Source organism: Notolabrus celidotus, chromosome 18 (genome assembly GCF_009762535.1).
Source record: "Notolabrus celidotus isolate fNotCel1 chromosome 18, fNotCel1.pri, whole genome shotgun sequence".
Taxonomy (NCBI): domain Eukaryota; kingdom Metazoa; phylum Chordata; class Actinopteri; order Labriformes; family Labridae; genus Notolabrus; species Notolabrus celidotus.
Window position 1 is genome coordinate 10,838,260 of NC_048289.1, and position 26,314 is coordinate 10,864,573.

The 26,314-nt window shown below is 38.6% G+C and overlaps 7 protein-coding genes across 8 annotated transcripts; 2 read left to right on the forward strand and 5 right to left on the reverse strand.

Moving 5' to 3' along the window:
* Positions 1 to 5,305: 5,305 nt before the first annotated feature.
* On the forward strand, positions 5,306 to 9,726 carry zgc:163057 (uncharacterized protein LOC563335 homolog). 2 transcript variants are annotated; one of them, XM_034708308.1, is made up of 3 exons: positions 5,306 to 5,935; positions 7,547 to 7,751; positions 9,155 to 9,602. In XM_034708308.1, exons 1-3 carry the CDS (start codon positions 5,844 to 5,846, stop codon positions 9,287 to 9,289), a joined length of 432 nt encoding a protein of 143 aa, XP_034564199.1. In that variant the 5' UTR covers positions 5,306 to 5,843; the 3' UTR covers positions 9,290 to 9,602. The 2 variants fall into 2 exon arrangements, with proteins under 2 accessions (XP_034564199.1, XP_034564200.1); XM_034708309.1 differs by having other exon boundaries at positions 5,311 to 5,935; positions 9,505 to 9,726.
* Positions 9,727 to 13,265: 3,539 nt separating this feature from the next.
* Positions 13,266 to 14,305, reverse strand: LOC117829584 (hemoglobin subunit beta-2-like). The gene is made up of 3 exons (XM_034707156.1): positions 14,101 to 14,305; positions 13,783 to 14,005; positions 13,266 to 13,483 (listed from the first exon to the last, which is right to left on the reverse strand). The coding sequence occupies exons 1-3, from the start codon at positions 14,190 to 14,192 to the stop codon at positions 13,355 to 13,357; spliced, it is 444 nt and encodes a 147-aa protein (XP_034563047.1). The 5' UTR covers positions 14,193 to 14,305; the 3' UTR covers positions 13,266 to 13,354.
* Positions 14,306 to 15,260: 955 nt separating this feature from the next.
* LOC117829932 (hemoglobin subunit beta-1-like) lies at positions 15,261 to 16,224 on the reverse strand. The gene is made up of 3 exons (XM_034707750.1): positions 16,076 to 16,224; positions 15,756 to 15,978; positions 15,261 to 15,467 (listed from the first exon to the last, which is right to left on the reverse strand). The coding sequence occupies exons 1-3, from the start codon at positions 16,165 to 16,167 to the stop codon at positions 15,339 to 15,341; spliced, it is 444 nt and encodes a 147-aa protein (XP_034563641.1). The 5' UTR covers positions 16,168 to 16,224; the 3' UTR covers positions 15,261 to 15,338.
* Positions 16,225 to 16,877: 653 nt separating this feature from the next.
* Positions 16,878 to 17,515, reverse strand: LOC117829935 (hemoglobin subunit beta-like). The gene is made up of 2 exons (XM_034707753.1): positions 17,327 to 17,515; positions 16,878 to 17,032 (listed from the first exon to the last, which is right to left on the reverse strand). The coding sequence occupies exons 1-2, from the start codon at positions 17,498 to 17,500 to the stop codon at positions 16,904 to 16,906; spliced, it is 303 nt and encodes a 100-aa protein (XP_034563644.1). The 5' UTR covers positions 17,501 to 17,515; the 3' UTR covers positions 16,878 to 16,903.
* A 608-nt stretch (positions 17,516 to 18,123) lies between these two features.
* LOC117829933 (hemoglobin subunit beta-2-like) lies at positions 18,124 to 19,904 on the reverse strand. Its single transcript, XM_034707751.1, has 3 exons — positions 19,003 to 19,904; positions 18,684 to 18,906; positions 18,124 to 18,347 (listed from the first exon to the last, which is right to left on the reverse strand). The coding sequence occupies exons 1-3, from the start codon at positions 19,092 to 19,094 to the stop codon at positions 18,219 to 18,221; spliced, it is 444 nt and encodes a 147-aa protein (XP_034563642.1). The 5' UTR covers positions 19,095 to 19,904; the 3' UTR covers positions 18,124 to 18,218.
* A 1,029-nt stretch (positions 19,905 to 20,933) lies between these two features.
* On the forward strand, positions 20,934 to 22,320 carry hbae5 (hemoglobin, alpha embryonic 5). Its single transcript, XM_034707752.1, has 3 exons — positions 20,934 to 21,085; positions 21,485 to 21,692; positions 22,090 to 22,320. The coding sequence occupies exons 1-3, from the start codon at positions 20,991 to 20,993 to the stop codon at positions 22,216 to 22,218; spliced, it is 432 nt and encodes a 143-aa protein (XP_034563643.1). The 5' UTR covers positions 20,934 to 20,990; the 3' UTR covers positions 22,219 to 22,320.
* A 168-nt stretch (positions 22,321 to 22,488) lies between these two features.
* Positions 22,489 to 26,314, reverse strand: aqp8a.2 (aquaporin 8a, tandem duplicate 2). The gene is made up of 5 exons (XM_034707748.1): positions 25,962 to 26,314; positions 25,705 to 25,831; positions 24,386 to 24,600; positions 22,763 to 22,897; positions 22,489 to 22,665 (listed from the first exon to the last, which is right to left on the reverse strand). Exons 1-5 carry the CDS (start codon positions 26,219 to 26,221, stop codon positions 22,620 to 22,622), a joined length of 783 nt encoding a protein of 260 aa, XP_034563639.1. The 5' UTR covers positions 26,222 to 26,314; the 3' UTR covers positions 22,489 to 22,619.

Sequence of the window (26,314 nt, forward strand, 5' to 3'; positions counted from 1 at the left end):
GCAAACTTTTATAACTGCCCAGTTCTATAATCTGATTAGACTCTAGACTATAGTAATACAATCATGACCTCAACAGATTACATGGATTACAATACTAATCCACAGCTTTTCCAATTTCAGAAGCCAGTGGCTGTAGTCTGAAGACGACAGTCTCTAAGAGCAGTGGCCAACTTTTCAGTACTATCTGTGCAGCCAGCAGTTAGTGATATAAGGTTTACGGCTCATACTTCCTTGTTGGGGTGTTGCCACTACTTATAGTGTGACCACCAACTTGTGAGGTAAGAATGAAGTTGAAGTTAAGATACTTACATCACTGCACTTATACCTGTTTAAAGACACTAATTCAAGCAGAGTTGCTGTTTTATGATTTTTAATGAGTTACATGATTACATGAATGCAGACCGTATTCTCCTCCTTTTGCTCTTTACACAAGCTGTTTCCCAGAGCACAGCCACACCAACTGAAATGATGGCAGACAGAATCTGATTTATTAGGTTACATCTATCCCCACTCCACCAGGGTTTAGTTTCTCCAGAGGTAGCAGAGACATCACTTGAGAGTGGTCCAAAATCAACAGGTTCCACTTTCTTCCCCTGACAAAGACAGAAAATGTATCCAATCCTGGTTTGAGTCAAAACATTGTGTTGCCATAAGTTACCTTGCATTTTAACTCTACTCAATTTAAACATTAGATGACCTCCTGTTTCTCACAGACACAAATGGCACAGTCAGTAAGCACACAGTGCATTGGTAGCATGCAGAGAGATGCTGGGGTTGTGAGTTCAAGTCCCAGCAGCAGCACATAATCACTTTAGCATAGTGGTAATAAAAATACCATTCATTGTGATCACAAAGCTGATGTGCCCAGTTGTCATTGACTTTAATGAGTTTCGGCTTGTAGTCGCTTTGCATATGTTGGGCTTGAGTAGGAAAATGAGGAATGACATTACACATTGCCTGGAAACAAGTTAAGCTATTAAAAAGCAACAAAAAAAGCCCACTTGTATTACAGTACTTGTGTATTGTAGCTAACTAGCAAAAATAAGATTAATGTTGATCTTTTTCTAACATTTAACAACCACAAATCAGGTTTACTATTTCAAGGCTTTAGGACTACAACAAGGAAGGTCCACAAGGGGGCACCACGTCACTCCACCACACAGGCCACCAACAATCATGCAGACCGCAGAGTGCCTTTCACCACTGGACAATGAGAGTCCATCAAAGCTCTACTTTACTGCCTTCGAATAATAAAACAAGCTGTAAGTGACCCTTTTATTTTCTTCATTCTGTTGAGGGTCTGATAGTGAAGACCTCCATAATCTCCCAGTACATCTCAACCCAAATGCAAGCTAAGGAATGATCTGAGTGATATCACCAGGCCCCAGTGGTGTAATGGGTCAGTATACAGGAAGTATCCAGCATTTCGATACCAAGGTTGCAAATTTGAGCCTCACTTGGAGAAACAGCTGTTGAGCATAATGGTTGAAGAAAAGAGAATCACGCCAGGAAGACTAATAGTCAAATAAATGAAGGTAATGCTGACTGGTCTAATGACAAAAAGAAAGCACATCTTTAGTACAACAAAGATTAGGAAGACATCAAGGATAAAATAATGGGATTTCATGGATTATGCCGTAGAATTACAAGAATAAAAAGTGTTCATTTTCGAGAAAAAGGGTAATCAATTTACGATTTATATTTGTTTTTCTCCATAATGGGGTCCTAATACTCTGCCATAATTTAAAGTTGATGAAAGGACAAAGGACTGTTTCCCGTCTTCAAACTCACATAAAGCGGATAGAATATTTTAGTTTACTTTAAATCAGGGGTTCCCAAACCTTTTAGTCTGCGACCCACAAAATAACAGAGCCAGAGACTGGAGACCCCTGTTGTCCTGAGGGGGTTAAATGTTAATCATAGCTGCATGCAAGAACTAATAGGCCAATCCAAAAGCCTACTTATTGTGTAGTAATTTTAAAAACACTAGAAGCAGCATCATTTGGTCATGTGGCAACAAAGAAAATAAGAAAATAAAATACATTTTTTATGTGTACGTTTTTTTCTAAAAATTGAGTTACAATTTTTTTTTTTATACAGCATATTTTTCCAATAATGGATAAAATGACTCTGATCATCACAAATTGCTCCCAAAGGAAAGCTTTTGATCTGTGAATGTGTTTGTGTTAGAGACTGAATTAAGTCACCATACTGTATAATGAGTGACTATAAAGGTGTTTTGTAAGTGTAATCATGGTTTGTAGAGTTCAGTTTCATTTTCACTGAAATCAACAGAAGCCATAACGTCACATTAATGCTACCTAATCAGAAAACTGACTGTAAAAGCTTGGTATGTGTGTGCCCTGTGCATTAAACACCTCTAAAATAACAAACATAAAGTTTAAGCATTTTGGGAAACACTATAAAGAAGAATAAAATCCTGGCATATGCAGAAAAAGATTACATTTTTTTTTCATGGTTTCATATGATGCTGTTTCTCACAACTACTGCCTTGTTACTATCAACCACATTCAGGCAAAAAGCATGACTGTACAATTTTGCTGAACTGAGGACTGTGCTCCCCTTGATATGCTGAGTCAGACCTCATCATACAACAGCTGCTGGTGAAAGGACAGCTATTGCTTTAGAGAAAACAACCCTGAATATGACAAAGATTATAAAGATAGCACACTGAATGAGATGTTTTGGAACAAAATGCTTACTGTCATTTTCATTCATGACAAATAAAGGGATCTGCGTTTTAATTCCCTTTTACTGATGCAGGTAATTTGATTGCAATCAGCAACAATAATGTTTGATAACAATGCATTTTTGCAGTAAATGCACAAAGGAGCTGAAATACACAACCATCATAAGGGCGGAGGGGTCATGTAAGGTCATGATATAATTTCTGTACAGCCTTGATGGGAGGGTCCACCATGATAACCTCAAAGGCACCCTCTCTCACCCACCCTATGCTTTCACCCTCATCCTTAGACAACCTGATATGTGTTATTCCTGGAAAAGCTACAAATATCTCAATTCAATCCGACTGTGTGCAAAAGCTCCATTTTAGTGGCCAGTAAAGGCTTCTTCCTTTTATTTACCCCAAACATCCTCCTCCAAAAGTTATACACCTTATGTATATTTTGAATAATACTTTGGTGTTGTATTCTACTGGTGAGTCTTGAAACGTTTGATGAATAGTGTTCAGATTTTGTTTTTATTCCCTGTTTCAGGAGTTTTGTTGTCTACTGGTAAATTTTTCTGTTTATTTCGTCTATATATTTTTTTCATATATTACATGGATAAATTGTTTTTATTTTCCTCACATGAACTTTCCGTGTCTTGACCTCATAAAGGTCATTAACCCTGCCTCCTTAATGTTAACAGATTAAAGAGGTTAAACTATAAAGTTAAAATACATATCAAATACATTTTTCCTCAAACATAATTTTTGTCATTATAGTTCTTATTATGCTGATTTACATCAAAGTGCTCCGTTTTGGGGTCAACGGTCATGTGTTTATTGATATTTAAGATATAAATACATTTATGATTGGACCTGTCAGGATATCTGGTATGCTTCTTTTGTTGAGCTTGGAATTGATGATGGTGTGACTGGGTTTCTCGTACTTTCTGAACCCTTGTTTATTTCCGCACAGAAGAACCTTCATGTCAATATTAGAGTCTGGTCCAGCTCCTCTCCCTTCCATTAAAAAAAATGACAAAACATTAAGTATTGAATAAGAACTAACATTTATTAGTAGGGAATAAAACTGCATTAAACATACCTAGCACAGACAGGCAGAACCTCCATGCAATTACTACAGCCGGCTCCAGCTCCTACGCAGATACAGGAAAAAATGTGCAGCAGTAAATTAGCATAACGTCCCATTAGCTTAACAATAATAATAATAATAATAATAATAATAATAATAATAATAATAATAATAATAATAATAATAATAATAATAACAACAGTTGGTCAAAAATAGTGTTGGGGACAAAACATTATGTGCAAGAAATAAAAGAACAGGTCAAGATAAAAAACCTAAGTGTCCACCTAAATAAGGTGGGTGTCTAAACAATAGACACCCACCTCTTCTACAAGGCAACAGTAACAATAAGGGGGAGGGGGAACAAATAACCACAGAAGAAAACAAACACAGCAAGGAGGGGCTTCAAAAATGGTAACACATTATGGAGTTCTGAAGTCGTCCTAGTTACACAGGTTGCTATAGGCCTATGATGCTGTGTCATTGTAACAAAAATTACAGTCAAAGACAAAGGTGCATATTTGAGTCTGTTACACAGCACTGTGGCTCATCTGTTCTGATGCTGTTCATTCAAATGCAGGAATATTTTATTTTTTTCACATTGTGTCTTGTGGAGGCTACTTGTTGATTTTCATGTTTAAAGCCAGTCGAGAGCAGGCATTGCAAATTAGCTGAGGCTATAGCCTATATGCTGTGTGCCATGTGTTTACAGTATTTCTGAATTGCTAATACACTAAACCCTATTGTCTGAACCAAATTCCTCAGCGGCCTGAACCCATGTATTGAATCAGTCACTCTTGGCAAAACCATAAGCACTTTCCACCTGTTAGACACAACTTGCAAACACATTCTCACTCACTAAAACACATGTTGCACTGTGATGCACTTGTGTTGCATAATGGTAAGCACAGGTAGCAAAAGTTAAACACATTTGAAGCACAGGTGTCACAGCTTAAACACAACCACTCAAAACTGATCACACTTGCAGCTAATGATGTGAGGAAACCAGTATAAGCCTGGATCTGTCACACCAGGACCCCCCCCCCCCCCCCCCCCCCCCCCCCCCATTGCCTGGCCAAGGAGAATGTGGATTACACTGTAATGTTCTTCTCATTTATATTTGTTTTGACTGTATTTTTGACTGTATATAGGAGCTACATTCAAAGAGGATTTTTTTTCTTTGCAAGAGTAATTTATCCTACTGTGAACAATAAACATTATTTCTACAGCTTCATGTCCTAAGCATTGTGTTTTCAATCTTTTGAAGTACTGTGTAATGACTGCTCAGTATTTTTTTTAATTTTGATTTTTCGACATTGTTTGATTTTGAAGAGTCAGAGGTTTGGTGAATGTAGTTTGAAAATTGGATTTGTCCTTATAGTGTTGAGAAAAGCGTGGTGGATGTCAAGAAATGTGTTTTAGCAATTGAGAAATACTGTAATTACGTCATATTTTGTCTCCATTAAAAAGAAAGAAAGAAAGAAAGAAAGAAAGAAAGAAAGAAAGAAAGAAAGAAAGAGGTGATATACAGCAAAGGTAGGCCTCACAGTGCTGCTCACAGACAGGCTGGCCTCACGCCTGCTGGCTCTTGACCAGCAGCTTATGGAGCTGTAGATAGCAGTAGCTGAGATACATTATCTGGAAAGGCCTCCCTCACACTGCCAGGAAGCCTCTGACAGACTCAGATGTATTTGTTTTCTCTCTCTGCACTTTGAGGAGGCAAGCCACAATCATGATACGGGCAGGGATACCCGCTGTGACGCACGCCAGCCACGTAGCAGATAGCGCAGCGGCGGTGGAGGAGCCCCCACCCCACTCTGACTGTTGCCCGATAACACCTTAGGGGAAATCAACACTTTACCATTAACACCTCGTTTTGTCTCAAAGATATTATTGCCTTCTTGTTTTCTAGTCTACCTGCGTTTTTGTCGGTGGCAAGATGGTCGACTAACAACTAACTCTTCAGCGCACAGTCTGTATTCCTGAACTTATTATTAGACCAACGTGTGAAGTCATCTCACAGCCTGGAGACCGAGCTGCAGTCATATTCTGAGATAGACTGCGATGCTCTCAAAGAAAGAAAAAGAGCTGCTTGCAGAAATATGGGGAAGACTGACTCCTGTGGCAGAGGACATTGGGTCAGAGGCGCTTCTTAGGTAGGTTCAAGCTCCAAAATACTAATAACACTTCTTTATATTGTAAATAGATTACCACTAATCACATGTACAATGTGTGTCAATCATTGAGAAATCCTATGAAAACCCAGATAAAGAAAATGTTACTATTGACAATGGACGTAATCTTGTAGTATTGCTAGGTACTTTCTGATGGGTGTTAATAGATATAACTTAATTTAATGTAGCATCATGTTTAAAAAGAAGTGAATGATATGTTTGTTTAACGGTGTCTTTGGTTGTTTACCCTCTGTCTTTGTCAACATACTATGTCTATGTTACACATGGGAGTGTATGTTCATATGAGAAGGAGTCTTTTTATTTCCTGTCTGAAAATCAATAAAAACTTTTGAACATTAAAAAAAAAGTGTATGAATAAACAAATCCTGCATAAGAATAGGTAACGATGATGATGACGACATCGACGACGTTGATGTTGATCATGATGATGATGATGATGATGATGATGATCATAGTGGCGGTGATGGTGCTGGGAACAACTACAAGCAACAAAAGATCCCAAAATCAGTGTTCATGTTTTATGCCGTGTTTATCCTTTATGTTTTAATATTTTGTTAAACATATTTTGACTGAAGGACATTAATGCCAGAAGAGGAAGATGAATTCTGATGTATCACATCAGTAAAACTAATACCAAGCAGCAAAATGTATAGCAAGCAAATTTCCCGGATTAAAAAGGCTTACTTGAGGGGTAAAGGTATATAAGTACCATAAGAAAAATGGAATGAAAATGCAGCACAGAAAGCACAATGGTCTTTGTCATATCTGATGTATGGCCGAACATTACTGATGCATTATTGATTATGTTATACATAACTGCTTTAGATGTTTGAGGCAGACCTGATTATAGCTTTGTGCAATAGTTAAATCTGCAGAAATACAACATAGTCTAGATCATTATTTTTTAAAGGCTGCTGTCTTTAAGGAGTCCACTTTTAAGGATCTAAGAAAAACTGACTTGTTTTTAGCTTTACAAAATCCAAAGGGTGGGGCCGATTTAGCTAAAAACAAAAAAAGTAGATGGGTTGTTAATTTCCATAGCACATGCATGTACAAATCAGAGTACTTGTAATGTAGTGCATTTAAAGTAGCCTACAGCAACTTTGGCCTTCAAGAACAAGCAGCTGTTGTTATGCATGATAAGTATGATGCTCAATTTGTCCAATTTTTACTAACAATGCAAATTCTTTTACGCACAACAACAACTACCACTCTCTCCTTCTTGTTCTTCATCTATCAACTTATGCGTTTACAACTAGCCCACTATAGGAAAAAAAGGGGATGCAAGATGGCAGCATCCGTTGATAAGGACCTGCTCCTTACATAGATACAAAAGGCTCATTCAAAGTAAACAAAAACAGATTTTTTTGATATTCAGGTAATTATAAACAAATTTAAACATACTTATAAATACTATGTTTCCTTTCTACCAAGTTCTGCTGCTTAATTCTACACACTGTACCTTTAAATCTGTTCCTAAGCAAATGGGCTTGCCATTAATAATCATTGCAAAGTCACTGTTGGAAATCATTTTTTTTAATCTTTCAAATCAATTTCCCTTTTCTTGCACAGGATGTTTATCTCTTACCCAGGTACCAAGACTTACTTCTCCCATCTGGACATCAGTCCTCGCTCACCTCATTTGCTCTCTCATGGGAAAAGGATCGTTCTGGCCATAGCCGAGGGAGCCAAAGACATCAGCCAGCTGACCGTCACCTTAGCCCCTCTGCAGACCCTGCATGCCTACCAGCTCCGGATAGACCCCACCAACTTCAAGGTGCCTTTACTAAAACAAACAGATCTACTGGTTAAATCTACGGCTAAAGTCCACACTGTGTTGCAGTTTGTGGTTTTATGTCCGGTCAACGTCTCTTTCACTCAGCTCCTGGTGTAATGAAACTCCTTCTTAGTTTCTGCACAGGCTTCCTCCTCTCCTCTTCTTTTCTCTGCTGGTGATTTGTCAGCCATTAACCATGACTGTTAGATTTTGTAGTCTCCAAATAATTTAAAGGTAATAACAGAAATATCCTCCATGATGTTTACCAAGGCTATCAAACATTATCATTTTTGCCAAATTGTCAACATGAAGAGGTAAAATAATAAACTTTTAAATGTGTTTTAGTTCTTTCTGCGGATTGATTTGATACGTGTGACATGTGTGATCAGATTCTCCCCGGCTTCGCTCTTGCCTTTTAGAATTATTAAGCGTTGTTGTAGGGTTTTGACCAATCACAATGAAGTATTTAATACTGTCAGGTGATTAGTAAGAAACCAGGGTAGTAAACATACAACGGCATGTGTTTTGGTAGCATGGGATACCGTGGACTGTGGGTAAAATGTTACATTTTTATTATATTTTACAACACACTTGTTGTTGCAACCTATAAAAAACTATTATTTTTAACTTAAGATACAGTTTAATACAAGAAATTGTATTTGTGTTTACAAAATCCTTCAGGACGCAAATACATACAGGGTTTAATGTATTATAACAAATGCAGTGGGCTACACTATATTGTCTTAAAGTGCCTGTTAGGGATTTAGGTTTGTCTCAATTTTGGCAGGCTTGTGGACAAACAGGTAACTAGTATCTCTACGCTGATTTTGTTCTGTACATTTTTAAGTAGTGTTTTTTTCTTATTTGCTCTCTTTCAAGAGTCAGACTTATTGCTCTGTAATAATTTCTGCTGTTAATCCCTTCCTCTGACACCTACCATGCTGCAGTGGTTTCAGGCATTACAAGAACTACATAGAAGCAATCAGCCTTGTCCCTGATAGTATTGCTTGCTTTCATAGGTCAATGAGAGGCATCAGTGTTAATTTCAGTCTGTCTCAAAACCAGCAAAACAAACTCCTCACAGGAGCTTTAACATCATAGTTTCTGTCATTTTTCTCCTAACAGCTAAGGGGCATGCTAGTCCTACATTGCTACATAAAAAAGCCTCAGAGGAGATATTAGCCGATACATTCTTGTATCAGGACACAGGATTTTGTCATACATGTCCATCATATAGTCATGAGCATGTTGGACAGTCTCTCTGGTTTGAGTTTGACTGAGGGAATGAGGGATCTTTTTTGTTCATGATCTAATGTCTATTTATTCTTAGTTTTGAATGTGGCTGGTGCTTTAGTTAGAGAGTAAAAGAGTGACAGAGATATTTGGGTGATGATGTGTTCCAGTTCCAGTTCCAGTACTCTGCATTGGTCACAAGAAACCAAGACCGTCATCAGACATCTGAGCAGGCAAAAATCTCTTTTTACTTCACCAGTTCTGTGTTGATGTGTAATTTATCTTCAGTAAAAATAATTTACTGAGAACTAGATGCAATGTTTTTCAGTTTTTCAGTAAAAAAAGTAAATGTAGCTGCTCAATTATGTATTTGTCAGCGTCTCAACCACTCAAAGGGGGAAAAAAGACTACTTCAGAACTGGTGAAGCATAACCCAGGGGTGCAGAGCTTGAAATTTGTCTTTAATGATTGTAACTGAAACCAGCATTCAGTCAGTAATGACTCTTTTCCTTCCCTGCAGCTCTTCTCACACTGTATGCTAGTGACCCTGGCGTGCTACCTGGGCGATGACTTCACACATGTTGCACATGCAGCGATGGACAAGTACCTGTCAGCTTTCGCAGCCGTGCTTGCTGAGAAATACAGATGAAACCCATATAGAATGAACCACTAATGATGCTCTGTGATATGAAATATTTATGTGTGTGTGGATGTTACTGTGTAATGTTTTGTAGTAATAAAACTGTGCAAATAACTGATTTCCTTTTCCGTCAGCCATCTGTTTCTGAAGAGCTGTTTTGAGGCCAATCTGCAGTGGCAGCCATACTGCTGCTGTCGAGCAATTGTGATGTAAAGAGGCGCAGTTTGAGCCTCCAAGCCAACAGCTACAGTGTTTGTCAGCTGTGTCTCTCATTGGAAGACTCGTAATCTCAATATCTTCGAAATTGCTGCGTTAGAAAAAAATTCACCCCCCCTACAGTGTGTGCCGATCGAGAAATGAGCTATCCAAACTACACTCGTCTTTTGTACCAGGCTGTAAACATGTTTATTTCTGCTGTAAAGATCAGCTTTTTCCCATTCATGTGTATGTGACTTCCCGTACTTCCGGAGCCAGCTTTAAGCGGATCCCTGATGAACTGCAATTTTTAGCACTTCCACATTGGACTCATCAAAAAAAAATCACATTTCAGGTACAGTTTATCCATCACAGCAGACTCAAAATAACCCTAAATTTATTCATTTGCAAAAGCATAAAAAAAACAATATGTCGAAGTTACTGGGTAGTACTAGAAAAGGGACAAGTGTTTCATGGTCTTGATGCCTGATATGGAAAGGATGTAGTGGTTGCTGACGAAGGGTGGGAGTCTGTGTGCCAGTTTAAGTGCTTAGACTTGGTGGTCTGAGAGGGTGATCCAGGCTGGGACAGAGTATAAAATAGTGGATGGATATATGCAAGGTAAACTTTTAGAGGTGTGAAGAAATATCGATAAGGCAATATATCGTGATACTTTGACCTCCAATATGATATCGATATTTCAACTCTTAATATCAATATTTTTGTAATAATAAAAATTTGCATTTTAGTCGAGTTGGAACTAAAATACAACTTCAGTATTTCAAAAACAATAAAGTGGAAAAGCTGTTTTCAATCAAATAGTTTTGACTTAATTTTTCCTTTCAATTTTGAGTAATATTCTATGATTTACATATACACCATCCCTATTTCTTCTTAGTTTACTGTGTAGAATATCGCAATATATAACAATATGCTGATGTTTATTTTCTGGTTGTGAAGTGTGAGGTTGATGCTGTTGAACTGCAGGTTTTGGTTTCGGGTGAAGATGACGTATTGGGTTTTGATGGGGTTGAGTGTGATTCTCAGTGATGTTGAAAGAGGAGCTGTCCTTTGCACTGAAATCCATTTGACTCTGTCCGTGGTGCTGAAATGAACTGTTACTGTGGTGCCATGGGGAAAGTTGCGAATTTGTGACAACTCTGAAATCTCCCTTAAGACTGGTATTATTCATTTCTATGGTTGGAGTCAAGCAGGTCCACAGCAGCCAGTATAGTCATCCACATAATCCTGCTAGTCAGGGGACCACAAAAACTCCAAGAAGGATATTATCTAGTGAGAAATAGGCATTAATGGGACAAAAATACACAAATAAGGAAAGAAGAGAAGTGGAGTCCCACAGCAAAACAACAGCATAACTTGGGGCTGGTCCAAGCCAAGCCTAGACCTGCATCTAGCTTCATCAAACAGTCATTTTAAAGCCTCTTCTAAAAAGTAGAGATGGTGTCTATTCTCTAACTGGTAGATGATTTTACTGGACAGGGGTCTGTTGATTAAAGGTTCTACCTCCAATACTATATTTCAAGACCTTAGTTACCACAAGCAAGCCTGAATTTTGTAAGGTCAAGTAGTAGGAATTAAAAATGTACCAACCAGGGATCCAGTAAGCCCATTCCTAAAGGTATATAAGCCAAGCCTAGATCAGCACCAACTCTGAACTTTATACACACATATCAAATCAGAATCAGATATACTTTATTTATCCCGGGGGGAAATTCAGTCATTAAAGTTGCTCCTATACACAATAAGTAAGAATATCAAATGATATTAATAGAAGAAAGTAATTAATAAGATATAAATACAAATGAAATGAAAATAATGATAGTACAAGTATATACAGAAGACAAAATAAGCTATGTAGAAAATACAAATATAAATATATATATATTGTATATATATATCCTTTAAAGGACTACTCGTAGATGATTCTACCTGAAATTAGTTAAGGATCCTGACAATGAAAGGCTCTATACCTCCCATACTACATTTTAAGACTTTAGTACAAGCAAGCCTGCAATCTATGAAGTCCAGTAACAGGAATCAAAAGTTACTATAGGGATCCGATAAGAGATGTTTCTGTTAAGAACTCGGATTGTTCTAAACTTTTGGTATGTAGGTTTGTTTACACTTTGAGAGTAGCCAATAGAGTTCAATGATAAGACAAATGCAGTACCAAGGCTTTCAATAAGTTCCACATGAAAACTAGAATCATTTACCATATCTACTTATCTGTTCTACCAAAACAAACTCTGAAAATTCTACAACAAAAAAAAAGCTACATTATGTGACAAGAGGGACAATTCAATTTATCCATTCATTTTATTCTTATTGTCTGTCTGTCCTTTTTCTCTTTCTGCCTCCTCCTTTATCTTCGATTTCTGCTTCGATTTCTTCCTGTATAATTTCAGTTATCCATTGCCGCCTGTCATAAGATTCTTTCTCATAGTGAGTTTGTGTGGTGTCTTTCATTTTGTAAAGTGTACCAAGATATTTTTAGTTATGATTAAGACATTACATTACATAAAAGAAAAAATCGACGGATTGACAACCAAAACACAGTAAGATAACTTGAAGAGAAACGCTGTCATTTGGGATGTGAACAAGGCCCTCTGCTGGATAAAAGGGGTTACAGTGTTTTCATATAAACAGCTATGAGTGCTGGGACAAATTTAGGAAAAAATGATGGCTTTCCTATGGGGCGCCGTTTGTAAAGTTTTGCACACTGAATAATTCTCCACATTAATCTCTTCAATGTCTTAAAAATGAAGAGTGGTTTTTTAAGCCACTTTTTTAAAAATCGCATTTAGAGCAATACTTGTGATTTGTGGAAAAATAGTGATTTGTGTATTGAGCTCTATAGTTTTTTTGTCACCGTTTTGCGCATATTGGAGCGGTGATAAGTTCTTGTGGTTGAAAATAGGTCACGTTACTATTTTTTGTAATAAGTGTCCTTATGTGGCTTTGAGCCTCAGTCTTCAACCTAGGGCTTTTTAAGGGCTGGGGCGCTTATCTATATAGACCTGCGGTCAGTGATAATCGCAGTGCGCATGAGCATGACTGCAAAGCACTTTGTCCTCAGCTGACACCAAAAAACTATTCTTCATACATACTTTGGTGATATACCATCATCGTTTTCTATCTCGTCTAATAACTATTGTACTGCAAATTTTCCAAGTGTTGGTAAAAAGAAATGCCATTAAACCTGCTTTGACATAGGCGTAACACCCTAACTCTATAACTACTGAAACATCAGATTAATTTTATAAACATTTTTGTCAACATAATTACTTATGCAATGTCTTACTGAGACCAGTAATTTGCCTTCTGATTTCAGTATGAAAACAATAACGTAAAAGAGCGCCGTGCGTAATCACGCACGCATCAGGCCGACATGAAGAAACCATACACATAGAAATGGGGACAGAAAATGAACTTTGCTTCAGTTTGCCTTTATTTCTTTATTTAAAAGACACCTCACAGACTCCAGGCCTTCTTTTGGTGTCGTTTTGAATCGTGTTTAGTGGTACTGCCTTCCCAGAGCGGACACCACAACAGACAGAAACTTCTGGAATGCGGCCTGCACATCAGGTGTGAAAGCGGATCCCATTTTGGCGGCGACGACGATGGTCAGGCAGTCAGCCAGCAGCTATGGAGAAAGACAGAGCATAATAAATGAATGCTATGGTGTGTATTCAGTTTCAGCTTATATCTGGCAACATGTAAAACTGGTGTTTACAAAAGTAAGTCTGTTATCTGAAAATCGGCGTGCAAGGAAACTGTTAAAAGTTTTGTTTGAATGTAAGGGGTTACAAAATGAACTCAAACGCTAGTGAAGTTCTCTCGGATATAAAGGCCTAAGCGTGCTAATATTGGATGTTTAAATGTATTTCTTATTTTCCGGGTGAGAAGGGTAACTCTTCGGGTGAAGAAAAGCTGAATGTTTACTCTGAAGTTGTCGGGGTCGACGTGCAGCTTCTCGGAGTGCAGCACGCTCAGCTCGGCGTAGGTGCCCTTGATGTCGTCCATGTTCTTCAGGGCCCGGTCCAGACCGTGCAGCACAGTTTTGCCGTGGGCTGCGATGTTCGGGTTGCTCTTGATGGCTTCAGCATTGTAAAGGTTGCCGAAGGCGCCGAAATACCTCTGGGTCCAGGGGTAGACAATCAGGCACCTGCATGGGAGAAGAATCACACACATTTATTTCTGACTCATGTATTAGATTTTTGATCCACTGCAAAGTGACAGAAGCTGCGATGTGATCTTCACCTGCACAGAGATTTAGGGCCGACGTCGTCATAGTCCAGGCTGCCAAAGATACCGCTGATGATGGCGCGTTCCTGTTCTGTCCACTCAACCATGTTGACTCTCTTTTATTGTGTTCAGAATTTGAAGAAGAACTGAACGCGTGTATAGTGCGACCCCCGTCTATATAACCAAGTAAAGTTCCCCGCCCCGCTCTCCCAAAGATTCGGGCGGGGTCGTTGTGATAGGCCGGAGATGAGGAGTCACAGATACACTCCACCAGAATTTGAATTCATTTTTTGATGGGTTTGCGTTGTTTTTTACAGATCTAAAAATATGCCAAGTATTGTCTCAGTTTTGAATGGGCTTTCAATTTTGCGTTGTGTTCTCAGGCAGAACCTCATAAGCAGGTTAATTGGATTATATTCAAGTTTTAAAAGGGCAATGTGACAACTTTTATCTGAAAAAGTTGTAAAGGATCAATCAGAGGCACACTTGTTTTCTTGTGTAAATAAATATTTTTCAACACAAAAAACCTAACTTTGGTTAACTTTAAAGTTGCACCAAATCAGGTTAACTTATAGGTCGATGTAGCCATATGAGCTCACCCACTCTTTCCATTTTCAAATCACGTCTCAAAACACATCTTTTTAAACTGTCATATTCACTCTAATTACAGCTCTTCACTGCACTTCATCCTATCCAGTTAATTTTTTTTTAAATTAATTGAACTGTATCATACCAATCGATTTTATCAGCCTAATTTTTTAAATGTTCTTTTTTAACTCTCCCGTGTACGGGGACCTTGAGTGCTAAGAAAGGTGCCTTTAAATAAAATGTGTTATTATTATTATTATTATTATTATTATTATTATTATTATTATTGTTGTTATTATTATTATTATTATTATTAGTATTATTATTGTTGTTATTATTATTATTATTATTATTATTATTATTATTATTATTATTGTTATTATTATTATTATTGTTATTATTATTATTATTATTATTATTATTGTAATCCATTCTCTATTTCACTGACTGTGAGTTTTAAATGAGATACCTGTTAAAACATGTTAAAACATGGCAGTTTGGATCTTCTTAAATCAGTAAAAAAAAAACAGATGTAATGTAGCACTGTGCGTAATTACGCACGCATTAAATGAAACAAGGACATGAAATAGAATTGACTTCAATGTGCCTTTATTTCTTCATTAGAAGGAAACATGGCCTCTTTTTGGTGTCGTGTTGTTGCAGGTCTAGTGATACTGCCTTCCAAGGGCGAACACCACAACGGACAGAAACTTCTGGAATGCGGCCTGCATATCAGGTGTGAATTTGCTTCCCATTTGGGCGGCGACGACGATGGTCAGGCAGTCAGCCAGCAGCTACAGCAAAAAAAAGAAAATCATTAAGTTAATTTATTTATCTTTTATGTCTCAGTTTATATTAACTTTGATTTAGTTAGCGCCAGTAACAAGAGCTTATTAAATTATGATCGTCTGCCGAATTACTAAGAGAACAACAATATTTAGTCACATCTTGACTTTAGATGAATTTTTCCTCAATACATATTTGCATCTTTATATGCTAGCTAACAGATATGTTTTGATGACTTTCAATTTGCATTCTGTGTGAGTAAGCTGACTATATAGGAGGAAAAGTTGAATGTTTACTCTGAAGTTGTCGGGGTCGACGTGCAGCTTCTCGGAGTGCAGCACGCTCAGCTCGGCGTAGGTACCCTTGATGTCGTCCATGTTCTTCAGGGCCCGGTCCAGACCGTGCAGCACAGTTTTGCCGTGTTTTGCGATTAGCGCGTTGCTCTTGATGGCATCAACAGTTTGAGTGTCACCAAAGTCTTTGAAGTACCTCAGAGTCCAGGGGTAGACGATCAGGCACCTGCATGATAAAACATTATGATTCTATATATATTTTTAATAATTTGACAACTTAACATTTTAATGTTGTTAGTTTTCATGAACGATGGACTCCGTACCTGATCAGGGCTTTAGGGCCGATGTCGTCATAATTCATGTTGGCAAAGATGCTGCTGATGATGGAGCGCTCCTGTGCTGTCCAATCAACCATGGTGACTTTTGTTTATTTTCTGTTCAGGCTTGAAAGAAAAAGCTGAATGGTTATACACCTTGACCCCCATCTTTTTAAATATGTCTCAAAGCTCAATGATCTGACGGCGTAGGAGGCTGTGATAGGCTGGAGATGAGTCTACAGATAAAACGGAAACTCCCTGTCGTTCTTTATCGGGTAATTACAGATCCAAAACGATGCCAAATATTGGTTAATGCCCAGTAATGTTTGGCAACGTGGGTAGTTGGTCCCAATGAGCCCCACAAGATATCAGTCAGGCGCTTTGCACACTAATGGAGGCAATTTATTTAAACTCGAATAAACACTTGGGTTGAGAAGGACAAACTGTGGCTAAACACTGCAGGTTGCTCATTCATTTTGCAAATAAACTGCCTTTCACAAAAATTACACACAGCAGCATTGAGCTAGGTTAGTTTTGGATAACTCTCTATAACCTTCGTATACAACTCAGCAAGCTCATTCCATCTCCTTTAGTTATTGATTAAAAATAAAAAGGAATATTCCCCTTTAAAATTTACTTTTTTGCGATTGCACCGTCCTAAACAAGTACGAATCACTGTGCAATACAGTGCCGTGCGTAATTACGCACGCATTTACGAAAGAAAACAATGGGCACAGGAAATAAACTTTGCTTCAGTGTTCCTTTATTTTATTTATTTTTTGTTGAGTCTTATAAAAGACTCCAGGCATCGTTTGGGTGTCATGTTGTTGCAGCTTAGTGATACTGCCTTCCCAGGGCGAACACCACAACGGACAGAAACTTCTGGAATGCGGCCTGCACATCAGCGGTGAAGGCGGATCCCATTTTGGCAGCGACGACGATGGTCAGGCAGTCAGCCAGCAGCTATGGAGATAGACAGAGAGCAAGATAAATATCTTTATGTGTGATGTGTATTTTCATCATTTTAAAGTTTATATGGGTTAACTTGGCATCATGAAATCTGCATTGTCATTTTTATTGCAGACCCAGAGAATGGGCCTGCGTTTGATGCTCATGCAGTGGTAAATATATAAATACTTATAGCCTACTTTGTAATGTTTTTAGTGAAATGATCTTGAGTACATGTTCGCGGGTATATGCCAACATGCGCCTATGTGTTTTTTTTTCTCTAGAGTTTAAGAAAAGTTGAATGTTTACTCTGAAGTTGTCGGGGTCGACGTGCAGCTTCTCGGAGTGCAGCACGCTCAGCTCGGCGTAGGTACCCTTGATGTCGTCCATGTTCTTCAGGGCCCGGTCCAGACCGTGCAGCACCGTGGTGCCGTGTTTCGCAATTCTTGGGTTGGCCTTGATGGCATCAACAGTTTGAGTCATGGCAACTTTTGTTTATTTTTTGTTCAGGCTTGAAAGAAAAAGCTGAATGGTTGTACACCTTGACCGCCATCTATTTGAATATGTCTGATAGCTCAATGATCTGAAGGTGTAGGAGGCAGTGATAGGCTGGAGATGAAGAGTCTACAGATACAATGGAAACTCTCTGTCATTGTTTATCGGGTTATTACAGATCCACAACAGTAACAAATATTGGTTAAGGCCCAGTTAAGTTTGGCAACGTGGTTTCCAAAGACCCCACAAGATATCAGTCAGGCGCTTTGCACTCTAATAGAGGCAATTTATTTCAACTCGAATAAACACTTGGGTTGAGAAGGACAGCAGGTTGCTCATTCATTTTGCAAATAAACAGCCTTTCACAAAAATTACACACAGCAGCACTGAGCTAGGTGAGCTTTGGACAGCTCTCTATAACCTTCGTGTAAAGCTCAGCAAGCTCATTCTATCTCCTTTAGATATTGATTGAAAAAAAAAAAGGAATGTTCCCCTTTAAAAACTACATATTTGCGATTGCACCTTCCTAAACAAGTACCAATCACTGTGCAATATAGTGCCGTGCGTAATTACGCACGCATTGACGAAAAAAAAAACAATGGGCACAGGAATTAAACTTTGCTTCAGTGTTCCTTTATTTTATTAATTTTTTTGTTGAATCTTATAAAAGACTCCAAGCATCGTTTGGGTGTCATGTTGTTGCAGCTTAGTGATACTGCCTTCCCAGGGCGAACACCACAACGGACAGAAACTTCTGGAATGCGGCCTGCACATTAGGGGTGAAGGCGGATCCCATTTTGGCGGCGATGACGATGGTCAGGCAGTCAGCCAGCAGCTATGGAGAAAGACAGAGAGCAGGATAAATGCCTTTATGTTAGATGTCTATTTTCATCATTTCAAAGTGTATATGTGTTCACTTGGCATCATGAAATCTGCATTGTCATACTTATTGCAGACCCAGAGAATGGGCCTGCGTTTGATGCTCATGCAGTGGTGCAGACCCAGAGAATGGGCCTGCGTTTGATGCTCATGCAGTGGTAAATATATAAATACTTATAGCCTACTTTGTAATGCTTTTAGTGAAATGTTCTTGAGTACATGTTCGCGGGTATATGCCAACATGCGCCTATGTGTTTTTTTCTCTAGAGTTTAAGAAAAGTTGAATGTTTACTCTGAAGTTGTCGGGGTCGACGTGCAGCTTCTCGGAGTGCAGCACGCTCAGCTCGGCGTAGGTACCCTTGATGTCGTCCATGTTCTTCAGAGCCCGGTCCAGACCGTGCAGCACCGTGGTGCCGTGGGCTGCGATTTTCGGGTTATTCATGATGGCTTCAGCATTGTAAAGGTTGCCGAAGGCGCCGAAATACCTCTGGGTCCAGGGGTAGACGATCAGGCACCTGCATGGGAGAAGAATCACACACATTTTATTTCTGACTCATGTATAAGATGTTTGATCAACTGCAATGAGACAGAAGTTGCGATGTGATCTTTACCTGCACAGAGATTTAGGTCCGACGTCATCATAGTCCAGGCTGCCAAAGATACCGCTGATGATGCTGCGCTCCTGTTCTGTCCACTCAACCATGGTGACTCTTCTTAATTGTGTTCAGGCTTGAAGAAGAACTGAATGCATGTATAGTGCGACCGCCGTCTATTTAAGTGTTTTAGAGCGACCTCCGCCCCAGATAAAGGGTCTCAGAAAACCACAGACCCTCTGTGTCTGTCACACTTGAAAGATTTCTTTCTTTAATATCTGAAAAATATTACAAAAAATGAAGCGACCTTGCACGTCTGCTTAAAATTGGCCTGTGATCAAACATTTCTAATCCTCAGCAAGAGTAAATTCGGAGATTTGCGCTTTTATTAGAGTTTAAATATATACATTGGTAGCTTGAGCTGAGTTCTTGTACTTATGAGAGAGGGACGAAATGTCACAGTTTATGTCGTTTTTTGTGTGATATGGAATTCCTTTACAAATTGCACATCAAACAACTTTGTGTTTATTATATAATATAGTGTTTCATATTTCAAGCGTATAGGCCTGAGTCGAAAAGGTACAGAGTTCACCATTCTCCCAAAACGCCTGAGGCACTGGTTTCAGGGCTCAGGATCACAACTGACCAAGAAAATGTTTCATCGGGGACTGTTTTAATATGTTTAATTTTTTTTATTAATTTGAATAATTGGGAAAACAACAGAAAACAATTCATTGGACCTGTGTGTGTGATGCTAACATGGATGTGTCATTTTAAATTCCACTCTACGATATCACTGACTTTGCCTGGCAGCTGCTGCAGACTGTGCCATGCCCAAGTGTTATCTGGAAAAGCACACTTGTGATACCTAGACCAGCGCCCCCTCCACCCATGCACGCGCTGCCAAAGCGTCATATGTTTTGATTAAATGAGTGCTTGAGGCTGCTGATAAAGGTCGTGCGTAAAAGCCACCATTTGATAGGCATTAAATGAAGCCATGAATGTGCAACTCTAAAAATTAAAATGAACTACTCGTTGTATGTTACACTCAGTATTAACAAGGATTCATGTATGCACACAGCGTACACAGAAACGTTTGTTGCGCTTTAGTTTTGCAACGAAGTGCATCCAAGTACAAATATCACACTAGTGTACAAGCAGAAATAATCTTTGCTAATAAATTAATTATACCAAAATCGAATCCAAAAAGACGCTCATCCAGAATTATACTGGAAATGTGTTTTGTTGTTGTTTTTTAAGATTCATGACTGTTTATCGTCTATTAATCCAGTGTATGTTAGTGCCTAGGTCAGACCGACATTAGGTGCTCATGTCCCAGTTAAGACATAAAGAATAAAAAAAACCATTGATTAAATGTTGAAATATTACGACAAAATATAGCAAATAACAAATAAAGTAGACTATTGGTAGATGTACAATAAACTCTGAATTAACTTTTACTTTAATATGTCTAAATATGGAGTGTGTGTGTGCATGTGAATTGAGGATGAGAGTGACCTCAGTTGGCAGCAAAAATAAATACAAATAAGAGAAAACGGACTTTTCACATGTTAGCCGCCAGGGGTTAGAATAATTGAGTCTATTTGATTCAAGTGTATTAAACTAGATCAAATCGTTAGGCTGTGGAATGTAGCCATATTAGGTTTACGGCACCAATTTAGGCGTAAATTTAGCAGGTGGATGTGGCTCGGCTTCTGCACCAGCCTGCTGTGACCTGAGATGACCCCTGCAATTTCTGGAAAACTCTGCGTCATCTCTACAACCCCCTGATGAAGGCTCTTCTTTTTTTTTTTCTGCCAACTGCCACACACGATGTGAGCAGCTGATAGTTATCATCAGCGGGCACGAAGGCTTCGACCTGCGTCAGTGGACGCAGCTTGGCATCCCTCTCCGGTGGGTGTGTCTCTCCAGCCAACTCAATTTAAGTGAGGTCCAAACTGGACGGAGATGACTATCCGATTCAGGTAGACACACAACCAGCCGAAATGAGTTTGACCGACAAAGACAAGGCCACAGTCAGGGCTCTGTGGGGTAAAATTTCCAAGTCCGCAGATGCCATTGGCACTGATGCTCTGAACAGGTAAGCGCCTCGTTATTTCACGTCTTTATCAGTCCTTTATAAAGGTGTTTTGACAAAATGCGTTCACTTCGGTTTAAGACGTTTAATTGTTTTTGACAGAAGGTGCCAGATCAGGCGAATAACCGTCGAACTGTGAGCGCAGCTAAATCTCAGCTCCAACCCAAGATGTTGTCTTGCTCAGTCGCAATGGATTCATTTCGTTTTATTTATTTGCGTAACTCAGTAGTTGCATACAAGCAAGGGGGAATCAGCCGAGCTTAAAAAACAAGTTTAAAAAAGGCAGTTTGAAACGGTGTATATAGTAGAGCGTTCCAAAATGACCCTGCATCAATATGCTTTTAATTGTCTTCGATATAGATCTGTAACCAACACCAACTAACGCCCTCTTCACCTCCGCAGGATGCTCTGCGTCTACCCCCAGACCAAGACCTACTTCTCCCACTGGCCAGACTTGAGTGCAGGCTCTGCCTCCGTGAGGGCCCACGGAAAGAAGGTGATGGGTGGAGTCGGTTTGGCCGTGCAGAACATCGACGACCTGAAAAAAGGGTTGCTGGATCTGAGTGAGAAGCACGCCTTCACGCTGAGAGTGGACCCGGCCAACTTCAAGGTAAGACGCTGACAACACATAGCCTCCATACTGAAGTCTTAATTAAATAAATATATAGCCTACAAGATGAAGGTCATTTTAAAATTATAGCGATGCTGATCTGCACACTCATGGCTTGCGTGTGCTCGTGTTCACGAGTTTACACAGAAACGCTGTCAGGCCAATAAGTCTATATGCTAAACAAAAAAACAATGTTTGCAATCCTCAAATATCAGATTGTAGGTGGTGCAATTTTGCGAGATCCGATTTTTAAACGCATGGCAGAAAACTGCCAAGAAACTCTTCTCCTTCTCGATGGAGGTTAAAAGAACTTGAAGGAATTCTTGCATTGTAAAACATACTTTTTAGGCTACGTGTGTATTTTTTCATATACCATGTTTTCCTCTACTCTCTGCAGATCCTGTCCCACTGCATCCTCGTGGTGATTGCAAGCATGTTCCCGGCTGATTTCCCCCCAGAGGTCCACGTTTCCGTGGATAAATTCTTGGCCAACCTGGCTCTGGCTCTCTCCGAGAAATACCGCTAAGCTGCCAGCAGAGTGGGATGCGGTCTGACAGGAGTGTCTAAATGCAAACTGGTTGAAAAACGAAATAAAAATCTAATTGCATGCCGCCAAAAACTGAAAACACAACTGTGTATTGTCTTTTTGTGTGTCCTTATGTGTCCTCATCCACGCGCAGTAACACAGCCATTTCTTTAAAAGGCTAGAACAGAAATAAATGATCCATTATAAATTCAAACCTTTATTTTATAGTGAACAATCCAAAATAAGATCCTAAACACTTTAACACTTAAGAAAATAAAATAAAAGATGTATGTTATGACATGACACTATCACATGAATCAAACGCATTAACAATAGCAACGTAGACAAATATTACAGTTAATAGACGTCCACATGCAGGGCAATACAACACATGTAGAATCTTATGTTTTCAATATAACTCTTAACCTTTCATCTCCGAGAATGAGCCTGAAACAGAAGAGAAACACGGTTAACGTGTGTTGTCACTCATTACATAAGATCTAGTTCATTAGTCAAACGTCCAATCAGAAGAGACCTCCCTTACCTGAGGAGGGCAGCAGCCACCACACCTCCTCCCACAGGTCCTACCCAGTAAACCCAGTGGTAGGTCCAATAGTTCGCCATTACAGCCGGACCAAAGGCTCTGGCAGGGTTCAGACACGTTCCTGATATGTCACCCCTACATAAAGAAATCAGAAAAAATATATATTAAACCACTGTAAAAGGGAAAACTCTTCTTACTGTACAGTGTGGTGAATATTATTTGTTTTGTTTTGTGTTAGATAGCTTGCTTTTTACATATTAATTGCATTATATGTGAATTTTGTCATTTGAATTTTGTTGTGAAATTGAAGATGTCACTGTCAAATATAAATGTTAAAAATTAATCTTAATGTTCAATTGAAAAGTTAAATATTAAATGCAAATGTTACATTTAAATGTCTCATGACACATATTAATGCTTAATGCAAAATGTAAATGTTGAACTTTGATGTTAAAAATTATATTTGAATGTTGAGTGTTAAATATAAATGGTAAATATCAAATGTCATGCAAGTTCACACTGTGGCCTAGCAGAGATCCACAGCTCTAGCTACTGTTATCTCCCGATAATGGTTATAGCTCAATTTTAGTATCATGTCATTCCCCTCTGTCCTACGTTGAAAGTCATATTAACATTTCCCTGAAGCCCTTCACATGTTTACTGTTAGTGTTTTCAGAGACAAATCTCATGCTTAACAATAAAAACTTGTGTCAATTTAAAAAAAAAAGGATGTTAGAGGAGCGTGTTGCTTAATGCCTCGCCCTCGTCTGACACCTAACCACCAAGCAGAGGTGACAGGTACATAAAATAAAATAAATCACAATCAATCTTTCTCAATGATGGTGTGGTTTACTTTTGTTCGTCAAAAAGAACCATCAATATTAACTTCAGTCTTCTTTCATTACCAGTAAAATACAAATAACACATAATAATTGAGTGCATATAATACATACAAATTGTATTTTGTTGTAACTCACTAAATATGAGAAACTTCAATAATTGTTAAAGTACAGCCTTTAAATTGATCAATCAATATTTAGATTTTTCGACATTTATCACATATACTTAATATTTCCTCTATGTTTTAAGCCAAAAAACTTACAGCAAAAGTTAAGAATCCATGTTCAGCCCTAAAACTTTGGAACAGATAATTAATGATGATGTTTTTATTAGTTGAATTATTCATACATTTTATTAAGGAAAACTTAGTAAAACTTTTTTATCTAGTATTCAAGTTCCTATGAGGAGTTTTTCCCTGGTTATGAAACAGATCTAAATAATATTAGTACCTATATAAGACCTACTAAAGTGAACAAGATCATCAGCATAAAGTTTGACTATTCCACTAAAGCTGGAAACTGCTGCTTTTGGGGTGGATGTCGGCCCAGTACTTAACAGCATGCTGCAGAAACAACTTTTATTTTCCTTTTGTCTATGACAAACATTCTCAATGAGTAATACACTTGACTGCTAAAAAAGCAAGATATGATCTTTGTTAAAATACATTTTGAAGACAAATAGATTAAACCACAAATGTACAAAACTGTCTGAGCTACTTTCAAATAGAAGATTGTTTAAACATTAAAGGCAGTACCGGCACAGGGTTACCCCTCTTTATCTTACCCTGCCAGGATGTTAATGATGACAGTGCAGCCCACAAGGAAAGGTGCCAGCGGGGTTTTGGTCTTGTGGTTCACTGCGACCAGCAGCACCACCATGGTGACGAGGCAGGTCATGGCCACCTCCCCGAAGATGGCCCCTGACAGCTGACTCTCTGACTTGAGGATATCAAATGCTGCTCCTGTAGCATTGATGTAGCGCTCTGCAGGGGTCATCATCTACGAGATACAGATCATAATGAGCTTTATTCTCAATTAAAATTTCAAGCCCATATCAGAGTAAAAACTAAGCCGAATTGTTTTCAGCCATGATTTTATGACACCTCTTTGCTTGTGTCACTGTCTACAGCCATCCAATGAGTGATGAAGCCTGTTTTGACATTATACAAACACTAAAAATATTGGTTAAGGAGCCAATGAAAGGGCACCACTGCAAAATTCAACAAAAGTATAATTTATTGAGCTTTGACCATTTCACACATTTCTCATTTATAAAACTGATTTAAAAGTTTTTAATTGTCTAGGCCCAAGAACTGGCCAGTCAAATGACTCTTAATTTCTCCAGTAAAGGAGTAACAAGAGGTGCAGTTACATAAGAGTGCAAACCAGCAAAGGGCAAGACAGCATTTGTCCAGTCCTCTTTCTCAATTTGGAATACCCAATCATCAGAAATAAAAACATCAACTGACTCCAAAGCGTTCAAAGCTTAAGCAAAACTAGTACTTAAGCTAAGACAATTCTGTAATCAATAAATGACATGTTTTATATGTTTTCTTTACTGTTTATAGTCTTGAAGCATGGTTATATCTGCTTTAATTATTAGTTTCCATGTCTATTTAACAGTGTTGTATTGTGTGCCTCAATTTACAAAAAAACATAATGTAATGGTACCATAACATAATGTAATACAACGTAATAACATAACACAATGTAATGTACATATCGCAATGTATTGTGATTTAACACAGCCTGATACAATGGAATGGACCAAAACATAATAAAATGTAAAAAAAAAAACACACCAAAAAACATATCGCAGTAATGTAACATAAGATAACAACATAACTTACGATAATGTCAAATGATGTGACGTGACATAACTTAACATAAAGTTGTGACATGACGTGACCCAATGCAAGTTAATGCAAGGTAACACAAGGCAAGGCAACACAACGCAAAGCAACGCAACGCAATGTAACTTACGAATCCTTCCTAGCATTAATTATAACTTACGTAATATAATGAAACACACTCATCATAAACTAATAGGAATTACAAACACTTGTGTTTACAGAATCTTTTTCAGTTTTACATTATACTCACTTTAGCCATTCCAGCCCCCAGCACTCCTCCAATCAGCTGGCTGACAAGGTAGGGTACCACCAACATTGACTCCATACCGCCACACAGGTAGATGGCAATAGTAAAAGGTGGGTTGAAATGGGAGCCACTTGAGGTAGAGAAGCAGCAGACAAAATTTAAGATCAAATGGAAAGGCACAAAAGCACAAAGCAAGCAGGAATAAAAAACTATTTACTGAGCATCTGTGTCTATTATAATGTTCTCTTTACAAAAATTACCTTATCTTATCCATGGCTGCCACCAGAACTGCTACAGCCAGTCCATGTACCAAAGCTGGCTGCAGGCGTCCAGCTGCAGGAACATTCTCAATGACTGACACACAGCCGATGAAAACAAAAAACATTGTCCCCACTATCTCAGCAATGCAGGGCTGAAACACCCTCTCATATTTATTTGGAGGTTTGAATGCAAGTGGTTTCCTTCCCTTCTCCATTAAAGCAGAGTCTGTGTCTTCCATTTCCATTTTCTGAACTCCCATTGTCACCTGTCTGAATGTCTTCCTACAAGAGATTTCTGTAACAGGAGAATCCCTACAGAGAGTCTAGTGCACCTGCATAGGTCTGCAGAGTAA